Source organism: Amaranthus tricolor, chromosome 1, assembly GCF_026212465.1.
Source record: "Amaranthus tricolor cultivar Red isolate AtriRed21 chromosome 1, ASM2621246v1, whole genome shotgun sequence".
Taxonomy (NCBI): Eukaryota; Viridiplantae; Streptophyta; class Magnoliopsida; order Caryophyllales; family Amaranthaceae; genus Amaranthus; species Amaranthus tricolor.
Window position 1 is genome coordinate 4,662,407 of NC_080047.1, and position 12,186 is coordinate 4,674,592.

Sequence of the window (12,186 nt, forward strand, 5' to 3'; positions counted from 1 at the left end):
GGTTCATTGAATTTGAAATGTTAATTAAATAGGTAAGATTAATGATGAGATTTTCAACTCATGCATAATATGATTGGATCAATGGGGCAAAACCGAAAAATCATTTACTAAACAAGGATAAATTGAATCAAAAAAAGTGGGTGGGAAAATACATTAGTTGATTGTTAGTAATCAAGCTCATGTATCTGAACATATACAATGACTTCTGCTAAGTAAAGCGGAATTAAGATCAACGAAAACTTCTTTGTACACCTAACTCTATGAATTTACCCATAGTGAGCATTTAAAAGAATGGATTAAGTTTACATTAATCAAATCAAATAGAAAGATAACTCTATTCATTCAACAGGAATTTCACGGGCATCTCTGGTGCCTGTTTTAGATTTCCCGGTTTCAATCTCCTGTGTATCAGGTTGATTTTCGGTACTCGAGGTTGACGGGGGCATACCATGCTCGTTGGTGAATACACTGTACTCACCGGTACTTTGTTCTTGGCTATCAAGAGCTAGCTTCCTGAATTTCTTTAAATCCTCCTTGTATTGAGCACTCGAGTCGTAATCTGAACTTCCGTGGAATGTTCTGTTATCTGGTGCGATTTCTTTCAGCAGATCCTCAGCGGATAAGTTCCCTTCCAAAGCTCTAACAACCTGCATGAAAATTGATAGCACACTTCAAAGGTGCAGTTTCTAAAAGTTTACTTCCAAGATTTAAATCATCCCGCACAAATATCTAATATCAGTTAGAAATCAAATCTATTATCGATCCCAGCACATGTACCTGACTCATTTGTGGTCTTCGCCTTGCCGAGCTACGAACACATACTGCAGCACAAGCAATCATTTGAGCCATTTCAAAGGAATTGTACTCCTCCAATCTGGGATCCACAAGTTCATTGAAACTACGACCTTCTAAGGCTTGACTTAACAATGGCCTCGCCTGTGATATCAAAATGAAATATCAGTTCATCAATGTCTGTAATTTTGCAAGGCATTAGAAATCAGAAAAGGAAAATGCCAAGCTAAAAACATCAACAAAAGCAGACAAAGCATAAAATGAATTGTGTTCCAAGGCACGTGGTCTAAGACATGTAATTCACTTCTTCAAGAACTCAAAATTTTAAATGTTTTATGGTTATCGTCATGAGGACTAATTTCAGAAATGCACCGGTGCTTAGCATATACATGGACATCACATGAAGGAAAATGCTAGCAGTCCAAATACATGTTTAGGTCTTCTCATAGATGACAACATTCAAACAAATTCCTGTGTGAGCCAAAATTTAGCTCTTCTAATAGATTGACCTATTTAGCAGCTGAGGATATCCAAGTGGATCCATCTTAGTCAAAAAACAAGCCCAAAACAAAATGACCACCCACTATACTGGTTCATGAAATCCAGAGTCCAGAAAATTTCAGTTGGTTACCACTACCACAACTATCAATTTAACTTTCTGCATCAGTCTAAGATTTTAGGCAATGATGTAGAACATATCAACATCAAATTCCACAATGCCTCTAAAAAGGTGCCGCCACCCATTAAACCGATTGTTTTTAATTGATCATTAATGACATATATCATTAACGCCATTTGAAATGAAATGAATACATTTCTCACATAAAACCAAGTTATTGTCAACTCCAATTAAGCAAAAACATTAAAAAATTTGTGTGTTCACCCAAACCTTATTCAAAAGCCGAATTCTTACAGAATTAATAGTAAACAGCATTAAATCTGTATGTGTAAGCAAACATTTTTGTCAGAGAGCACATAAATCAGAAAACTTGTCATTTATCATCCCATCAAAGTTTCAAACTTTTCTTTAGTGAGCTCATCAAACTTATACTCTTATCTTTACTTATGAAGTTGCACTATAGTGTAGTATTCTAGCCTAGCCACACAAGCAACAAGACTTATTTTTGGGGTTGGACACACAAAATTTTCTGCAGTTTAAAGTTGTTCCTACTACCTCCGGAGTCTACTACAAGGATACTATGAGTGCAATGCTCATGGATATTCATAAATACATTCAACCTAGATAGATCTCCCAAAATCAGAGAAAGAACACTCACCCATTCAACCATGCTATCATCCATGAATGGACGAGCTTTATCAACAGGTCTGCGTCCTGTAATCAATTCCAAAAGCACAACCCCAAAGGAAAAAACATCGGACTTCTCAGTGAGTTTCCCACTTGAGGCATACTCAGGAGCTAGATAACTGCAAGTCACGTCCACAAATTAATCAATTATGTACTTAACATCACAGAAGAGGTTTTAAATGGTATTTGTTAACCATACCCAAAAGTCCCCATAACCCTGGTAGATACATGAGTGTCTGTGTCAAAAGAAAACTTTGCCAATCCAAAGTCTGCTACCTGGATATACAAAGACGTGGGTCATATAATGAACACTTTCAGTAGTACTCAAAAGCACAAGTGAAATTAAATAACAATCAAACTTGATGTAGCCAAACGTCCTTATAGATGCTCAATTAATTATAATTTGGCAAGTTTAATACCTTTGCTTCAAATTCATCATCAATCAAAATGTTAGAAGCCTTTATGTCTCGATGAATGATTTTTGGATGACCTGCATATACATTGTATCAATCCAAAGGTCAATTTCTTTTCTTTCAAATGTCCTTGTGAAATAAAAATCAAAATTTTCCAAATCAATGAGCACCAAGGAACTCACAGTCCTCGTGAAGATATGCCAATCCTTTAGCAGCACCCACAGCAATTTTCAACCTTGTTTCCCAACTCATTGGCGGTTTCCCTTCTCCTGCAATGATGTTAGTCTTTATTTAAATGTGTCATGAAATATGAGAAAATGTTTAATTATTGGAATGTGGGCCCATTTTCAAATTACTGATCTTGGACAACAAATATCTACATCTCATTCAAGAAAGTAATGCATTATAAGGTCTTCTATGCATCTTAAGAATTCAGAAACATTAAGTAATGTTGCAAGGTAATGTGAATGACATAATACTAGCTTACAAGAAATGATCAAGCAATATCTGATAACCATGTCAAAAAAGAAATCAATATTTGATGTTATGCTAATGTCAAAAAAGTAATATGCTGATGTTACGCGAGTCTTATTGATCACAACCAACTTATTTCTTTTCGTAGGAATATGGTATGCACTATGTCGTCATTCAACCCCCCTAAACCTTGATTATAACTTCTATGAACGGGATATTTGGATATGATGATGATTATATATGCAATTATATCATTGTGATAACAAAGGCATTGTTTTCAATTGACCTTGATAGCAAAAATGAAAAGCAAGTCTATTTGGACTTTCCATCATTCTTTGCTTTTTTAACCTTTATTTCAATCATATTAACTCTCAACAAGTAATGCATGATTCTCTTGACAAAATCCAGATGTAATATTCATGCACAACATGATTGTGCACAATTAGATGCATTCTGCTTCACGAATGAAATCACTTATTTCAAAAAATATTCTAGAGTCTAGACTCAGATCAGTTGTTTTCTTAAGCATATAGAACTTCTGTGTCACTTTAATCCCTCATAATTTGTGAAGGCAGCAGAGTCCAATATAACATGATGACATTTTTCCTATTCCAATCTGAACATTAGAATGATTTAACTATCCTAAAAAATGATGATCTCAGGCAAGTTTTCTAATCTAATACAACTTTGTCATTTTATGAAAATTTTCTCAATTGTAAATAAGGTGTAATACAGGGCCAGCCATCATACCAATTTCTAATACCATTTTGTCCTTGGTTAAATGCTCATGACGTCTCAAATTAAAGTTTACTACTCTCAATTCTCCTCCATAAACAACACGTACATCCTAGTTGAGTCTTTTAGCTTAGGCTTCCATGACCCAAGGATCAATCACTAATTTGATGACTGACATATTGCTCCATCAGCTTTAGTAACAAATTGTCAATAACGCTTATAAGCTCTCTCAAATTGAGCTATAGTAGTGGATGTTGGCATATGAGGGATCAGCAAGCCATAAATATAGTGGAAATAAAAGAAATGTGAGTCGGGACTCGAGACTCAGGACATAAAAACATTGTTGAAAAGGAGAAAATTCATACAAAAGCCAAAATATATTAGACGAAAATATATCCCTGGAATCATAAGATTATTTTCCATTCTCAAAGACCGTAAGTAAACTTGTTATAATTTAATCTTGTCCACAACCATTTTATACAAATAGAAGTAGCTTAGCGTAACCAACTGGCAACACTAGATTCTTGGAATCCAACACTAGTTGACACTTTTATAAAGAAGGTTGTGAAATTAACAATTCTAGTCAACTTACCCAAATATTTGTTTAACATATCTCAAATATTCATAAACTGAAAATTGAATATAATCATGCTATAGCATATAGATCCAAATGCAAAGCCTCAATATGTAGAAGCAAACTACTATTGAAACTCAGTAATTTAGAAATTATAGGTTAGATGCAAACAAGAACTCACCATGTAAATGGAACTCCAAGGTCTTGTTTGGGATGAACTCGTAAACAAGCATTCGTTGTTCCCCACACATGCAATGTCCAACAAGTGAAACAAGATGCCTATGATGCACACGACTAATTGTATCAACCTCAGCTTGAAACTCGCGCTCCCCCTGCACACTTCCAGTTTTCAACTGTTTGACAGCAATCTCTTTGCCATTTGGCAGGATTCCTTTATGGACATATCCAAAGCCACCTTGACCAAGTAGATTGGCACTAGAAAAGTTATCTGTTGCCAAAGCTAATTCTTCATACGTAAATGTACCATTTGGGAATGGCAATGAGGATGATGACATCCCAAATGGCTGAGTTAGTAGCTCCGAACCCGAGTTGCTACTTGTGGAAGGTGGTATTGGCACAACAGCACATTGTGGTGGTGGTGGATCAGATTTGTGTTGCTGATGAATCGCATCATTAGAATTCAGAGGCACACTGTGTGGAGTTTGTCCACCAAAAGGATTATCTGAAAATATTCAAGAATCTGATAAGCTTAAGTGAACAGCGTGTAAATATAATGGCAAAAGAAAAGAAATAAAATAACCCCGTCATGTAAGGATAAAGTATAGTGTTTCTTCGTCTATAGAACAACAAAACACCAATATACCAATTTATTTGTGTCTAATATTGGAGGACAGGGCTGCAGAAATACCTACCTTCTTCTCAAACACAACATCTATAAACCTTTACTTCTAAACGGCATGCTTTTTAAAAGTGGATTTGTAAGAACAAACAATAGTATAGTAGGGTCGGAAGTGGAAGTGATATAAGCATGAGTGGATATTTGATAAGAAAGTGAATCACTGTAACTGGAAAACAATAACTAAAACTCAAGGAGATCAAGACAACATGACAATCTCTAATTTTAGCACCAACAGAAACCACGATTTCCCTTCTTCAAATGAGAGAAATATGATAACACCCTATGAAATTGCACCTATTTCTATTATACATTGTCCCACTTTACACTATTGTATTTTGTCTTATTTCTTAATAACTGCAAATTAATCATCATAGTCATCATATGTTACAAAACAAACAAGAGAATTCACCCAAAAGACTAGCCTAGTAGGTGAGAGAGTCCATTTCTCTATAAACCCCACATTAGTTTCCCATACAACCATTGTGGGACAAAGTCCCATAACCTTGTAATGACCTCAAATACATTCTATTACATCATACTAGTGTATGCTGCTTATAGAAGGTTAATTACAAATTAATATTACAACTAAAAGAAGGGGTGTAAATTGCAATGTCAAAGGGACTACAAGAATATATGATAAGAGTAGTAAACAACACAATGTTTGTACATGATATGCCAATCACCATTCAAAACTTCCCAGTGACAGTAAGTCTTAACTAGTGAGGCCAAACATTCATCAAAACAACACACATAACCTTAAGCAGAATCACCTAAACAAACCACAGTAAACTCTTTTCTGCTCAGCCCCCAACCAAAAAAGAACCTAAAATGTCAAATAGGATCCATAAGAAATACAAAGATTGCAGAATATAAGCAAATTCTTACTAGACTCACAAGCAGCATCCTATAAGTAACTCATAAAGGTGAATCAATATAGAGTACACAAAATTACCCACATGAGCTGTCAAATTAAATGGCAAAAAAAACTAAATGTTGCTAAATAAATTAGACCGTTGTACAGCAAAAAAAAGTTGATCCTCTTGCAAGTTAAGATATGTATATCAAGTTTTGCAATATCAGAAGGAAGGATATAACATATACACGAGTAATCTAAAAGCAAAAACATGGGACAAAAATTAAGGCATCTAAAGGGGGTGTAACATATGGCAAGATAAAATTCAATTCTGTAATGTCACAAACAAGAAGGAGTTTCAAACTTAGACCTTGACTTCTACTTTTCTCTAGCATATAGGAGTAGACAAGGGTCTAGGTATAAGGCTATAAGCACATAATTATCATTTAACAGTTAGAAAAAGTAGATCTCTACTTTACACCTTATGTGCTTCAAACTTCGGAGTGAAAAGGGACTTTCTATGGAAACTTGAAGCACAAAGACGACAATGATGATGTTGCCTCGCCCCAACCCCACCACCACCATCCTACCCCCGCATAAAGAGTGAAGATGTGAATTTTCTACACCATAGGACTATACTTGTCATTAGGAATGGCAAAATGGACGAGTGGATGCGGTATTCTCTCTTCCATACCCATACCAACCTAAAATTTTCATACCCACGCCTGCCCACCAAGGTATATATTCAAACTCATCCCCATCCACTATGGCCAACTGTTATGGGTATACCCACCTTATACTCGCCTCACATTCACTCCAAGTTTGCGTTATATACTTCATAAATCTTGGTACATCTAATTTTTTTTAAATCATTCAATGTAATAAAATAAAATTAATATCTTTAATTTTTATCAATAATTTTTAATAAAAATATACAATATTGATATAAATTAGTACATTGTAGATATAGGGTGGGCCGCTATGGGGCGGGGCGAGTGTGTATTGGATGGGACGGCTAGGTATTGGGCTGGGTGGATGGGTATGGGGCAGGTAAGACCTCATACCCACCACCTGCCCACTACCTATGGGGGGTAGGACTTTTCATATTCATACCGACCCACTACCCACCAAAATCATACCCATATGCGCCCCAACTCGAGCAGACGCAATACAAAATTCATATAATTTTACACACCTGTCATCCCTACTTATCATCCTAGTATAACAAAGCAGTTACCACACTCACAACGAACAAACGAGAATAACAAAAAGGAATAAGTAACAGCTGATGGAATACTATGCTGAAATATTATGTTGCTGAGCTTTGTGAATATCGCAAATTCTAATTCATGTGGCATTTAGCAAGTTTCTCCACTTGCTTTGTGGGGTGTTTAACATTACCATACTCATTTTGATGCATACCATTATCAACATTGTAATTCCTGCATCTATGCAACAATTATCAAGTTACTCCTTCTGCTTCCAATAAAGTTTTAACATTTACCGAAACAGTCTTTTAGATGCAAAGCTTTATAAAATTGCAAAATTTTCATTTGTGTCAACAATTATCACCTTACTCCTTGAAAGCCTATGAGATTTCCATGAAAAAGACTTAACAAACTAATAGTATGTTTGATAGAGACTTAAGGCTTAAAATTCTGTCAGTAAGTCATGGACAATCTGAAGACCAAAGAACCCCTATATCAATATGAAATACTTATCCTATAAAGCATACAAGGCTACAACATTGCATCACTTATAACTATTTTTTTTATTTGGGGTAGGTTGTAGAATTCTGTAGACGAGAAGGGGAGGGAATTATCCTTGATGTAAGAGGTGAGACCCAAGCCCTTGTCAAAGGCGAACGAGAAAGCCCTGTGCTATAAGGCTAACCCATGATTCTCACGTCACATATAACTTGAATAAACAAATATGCACCATAAATCCATACCAACAAAAAAGATTGCTATGTTACAATGGAATCAAGTCCCACAAAAAAATTCTAAAGTCAACTTCTTCATTAACTCATCACCAAAAGTAACTAAATTAGATCACACCCCACAAAATCTCCAAGAAATCCATCTACCAATGTCGAAACACATATCTAGAAAAGTGCATCACACATATAGCTTTAATTAAAAAATATGCAACATACCATCTAAAAACATTGATATGCAACAAACAAAATCAAGTACCAAAAAGATAATGTCAACTCAACTTCTCAACTTATCAAAATTATTCCACAATCACACCACACCTTGTTCATTTTTTCCAGTTATAAAATCTTCCGTGAAACCCTACATTAATGTTGAAATACTCATCTAAATAAGTATGTAACTTGACAAACAAAATGGGAATTATGCAACATACAATCCAAAAAGATAGCTATACAACAATGAAATCAACTCCTACAAAAAGAACTCCCAACCCAACTTCTTCATTAACTCATCTCCAATAGTTGCCAAATTTAACTACATTCCAACTTGAAAAACAAATCCCACTTGCCCACTTTATCAAATTTGTGAAATTTGCAGTGTTGAAAATAGTAGTTTATTTTTCACATTTATATAGACTATATTAAAAAGTGACTATTAAGCCTCATGTTTTCCTTATTCACGTGAAGTTGCAAACGATGTTTGTAAACAAAACTCTTTGTCATTAAATAGGGGAAAAACATCTTTCACATTTATTCATAACCATATCCATAAAATTTAAAAATAAAAAGAGAAACTGCAATACCAATCATCAACATCTTCACAATGTACATATTCAAACCGCCAAGAATGAATACATCAAAGCAAACAAAAATCCGTACAATAAATTTACCTAATCAATCACACAATGCTATTTAAAAGTACTTAATTAATCAACAACAGACGCCATTAATAACGACAACCTTGTACTAATAAACCAAGCATGAAAATATACAAAACAAAAAACATAAAAAAAACAAACAGAAGATAACAAAATACTAACATGCTCCACTAATCTATTTAAAAAAAAAACATACTCCACTAATTAACCAACCAAATAAAAAAAAAATCAAGTAAATGATTAAGTTAGTAAATCATACGTTTAGTAGGCAACAATAATCCATCTTCAGCCAACTTCCGCTTTCGTCGCTTGTAAAAAAAGACGAAAATACCCACAGCAATGAGAACAATTAACCCTCCAAGCCCAATTCCGACAATTAAAGCCGTCAAAGTTTGCTTCGACATTCCCGAGGAAGACGGCGGCGTTAGTGGAATAGTACTCGAGTTTGACGGCGGTAAAGCGGCTAATCCTGTTGACGCCACTGGTGGAGAAGCTATAGTTACATTATCGGCCGGAATGAGGGGCGTAATTTCCGGCGGCGGTGAATCCATGGTTTCGGCTTAGAAGAGAGAGAAATGTAAAAAAGAAAAAAAGTAGTAGTAGTGAGAAAAAGAGAGAAAGTGAGAAATGTCTGAAGAAAGACGTTGTTTGCTTTTTTAGAATTTTGTTAGTACAGACTACAGAGTGAATTGGGATGGAGTGTCTCAACTCTCCAAGTGTACGACTGTCATACGGCGTCGTTTATATTGGAAAATGCATTTTCAATACTCAATCTTATTTATTAATTTTAATTATTTTCAAATTATAAGTTGAAATGTAGTTAAGTGAGATTGTATTTGATTCATTTTAATACAAAATTAATTGATATTAATTTTTAAAATTTTATATCAAATATAATTGCGAATATTTAAGATTAAAATAATACGTCGGCAAATGTGCAAAATCAAATAGAACATAAGTATTGCATGATGTTAAAGTTGTTCAACGTATTTCTAAAATTGTTACTTCTTTTGTCCATTTTGAGAGCTTTGAGTCAAATTGTGCAATTCCAAATAAATAGAAAAATATTAAATTGTTAAACTTCACCTTTTTATATGAATTTTCTTTTTTAAAAAAGTAATTATTAAATAAAAATAAAGATAGTATTATCTACACCGAGCAATCATAAATTGCCTTATTTATTAGAAACTTCAATTTTCACCCTTGTTAATATTATAGGGGCTTGATTCCCGCTCAATAAAAAATTAATTTTTCATCTTTTTTATGTAGAAAATTCTCTAGATGTATTCCAACTTAAAAAAATAGTGTCCACAAAAAATTGAGTACACGTTCATACAAATATAAAATTATTGAAATTATTCCAAATTCTAATAAATTGTGTGCTCCCAAAAAATTTTGAAAGGGTGGAATGTACAACAGCGTCATTACGGCAGTTTGACGCCTTTTTGACGTGCTTTATTGGGTGCGAGATTTCGAAATGCAATTGCCAACTCATCAGAATTTTTTATTCAGAAAAACTGACTGCGGGCCATGGGCATTTGGAATTGGTGAGGGTGGATGAGAGGGCCCAAAGAAAAAAATTGTACACTAATTATTTCCGAGTTGTCTCTCAACACACCATTTCTTTGAGAGACATATCTTAAGTTTAGCTCATGCTTATTTGTTATATTCTTAATGTCTACTTATATTATTTTTAATGTTTACTTACCGTATCCTTAATACCTACTTTTAATATCCTAAATGTCTACTTATATTATTTTAATGTCTACTAACAATATTTTAAAAAATATATAATGGACCGACCAAATTAGAGATGATCTCTCAAAGATATCGTCTCTCACAAGAATTTGTGAATTCTTTATTGTTGTTGTCTCATCGTAAAACAACTTTAATTCCGTTAGTCCAAACTATTTAAAAAAAATGGTTTCTTAGACAAGACGGGTACTAATGGGTCTTTTATATGGACTCATCTCACGGTGAGACTCATATAAGACGAGCTGAAGTTCATATTGTACAAGCACTAATTCACTATTGAAGCCATCTTATCGTGAGACGACCTTAATCGAATCGGTCCAAATTATTAATTTTTTTTTTCTTGTACTAGATCCGTCTCACAGTAAAACGGTCTCGTACAAAAGTGGCTCAAAGAATTAACAATAAATGATAGAATTTTAAAATAAAATAAACATTTTTTAAATTATTTTTTAAAAGGTATGCAGTGATTTCGATCTATCTGTATAGGCAGGTGACCAAATCCCATTTGCACTTTTTCTTTCCCTTTTTTTTTTCCTTTTGCACAGTAGTTTTGGGATTTGTAGTACTCGTGAAATTTATATTTAGTTTGGTCTATAATATTTAGAGTATTGGTATTTATAAGATAAAATTAAGAAAGTTTTTAATAAAAGTTTTTTATAAATTTGGTTTACTATATCTTAGTGTTTATTAGCTTAATTATAGCAAATATTTCTCAACAATTATATTTGACTACACTTTATAAAATTAGTATGGATCAATTCCATTACCATACAACATTTTCTCAACTTTTTATTAGATCTAATAAACACATTATGATGGTATAACATAAAGATGTAAGTTGAATTGTCTTATATTGTGTTTGTCTCATAAAAATTACCCTAAATGACAATTTGTGGAAAAATTAAAAAAAATAGTCTAGTGATATTTTATGAAAAAATAAGACAATTGTGTAAATAAAATCAAAATAAAATTAATCATAATTCTTTATGAGCGGGATACAATGGGTATGATAATGATGATGAAATCAAAATAAAAGTCAAACATATAAATCACAATAGAAAAAAAAAAGCTGTAAATCTTAACAAAAAAATATTTGACAAATTAATTGGAATGTATTTAAAAACAGTCAAATTTTGATAAAATAAAGAAAGTAAATTTTAAAAGACTTTTAATACTACCATATAATAATTTGATTTCGCTCTTCTATAGGTATATATTTGAAAAATTATTCGTTAAATTACTGATATTATGAACATGATGGATTTAAATTAAAATTTATAAACATTTATCATACCCAAAATTCAATAGAGAATGCTTCAATTGAAAACTCATGATCATTAAACATTCAATAAACAATAAAAATAATATATTCAAAAAAATAACCTTCCATGTGACAATATGAGCATATCAAAGAGTTTAGGGATTTTATTTCGGAGTAAAATATAAAATTTGTAAAATTTAAACTCCTAACCAACGATATCACTAGAAGATACATCGTCAAGCTAAGCTACGTTAAATTGATGAATTGTAAGCAATTTGTTAATATATAAGACCTCCGTTTACTGGGATTGGACATCTCGAATGGGTCTGAAACCACTTTATGTGAAAAAG

The 12,186-nt window shown here is 33.2% G+C and overlaps 1 protein-coding gene across 1 annotated transcript; it reads right to left on the reverse strand.

Annotated features, from left to right (window-relative positions):
• Positions 1-103: 103 nt before the first annotated feature.
• Positions 104-9,516, reverse strand: LOC130813933 (proline-rich receptor-like protein kinase PERK15). Its single transcript, XM_057679862.1, has 8 exons — positions 9,080-9,516; positions 4,476-4,976; positions 2,694-2,780; positions 2,518-2,588; positions 2,298-2,374; positions 2,070-2,217; positions 778-936; positions 104-647 (listed from the first exon to the last, which is right to left on the reverse strand). Exons 1-8 carry the CDS (start codon positions 9,369-9,371, stop codon positions 339-341), a joined length of 1,644 nt encoding a protein of 547 aa, XP_057535845.1. The 5' UTR covers positions 9,372-9,516; the 3' UTR covers positions 104-338.
• Between the last annotated feature and the right edge of the window lie 2,670 nt (positions 9,517-12,186).

Bases quoted from the DNA above. Each gene is read 5' to 3' on its own strand.
- LOC130813933 (XM_057679862.1), bottom strand. From the start codon at position 9,371: ATGGATTCACCGCCGCCGGAAATTACGCCCCTCATTCCGGCCGATAAT. The intron at 2,781-4,475 runs GTGAGTTCTTGT...ACATCATTGCAG, and splicing joins CTTGGAGTTCCATTTACATG to GAGAAGGGAAACCGCCAATG. The intron at 2,589-2,693 runs GTGAGTTCCTTG...ATGTATATGCAG, and splicing joins GGCATATCTTCACGAGGACT to GTCATCCAAAAATCATTCAT.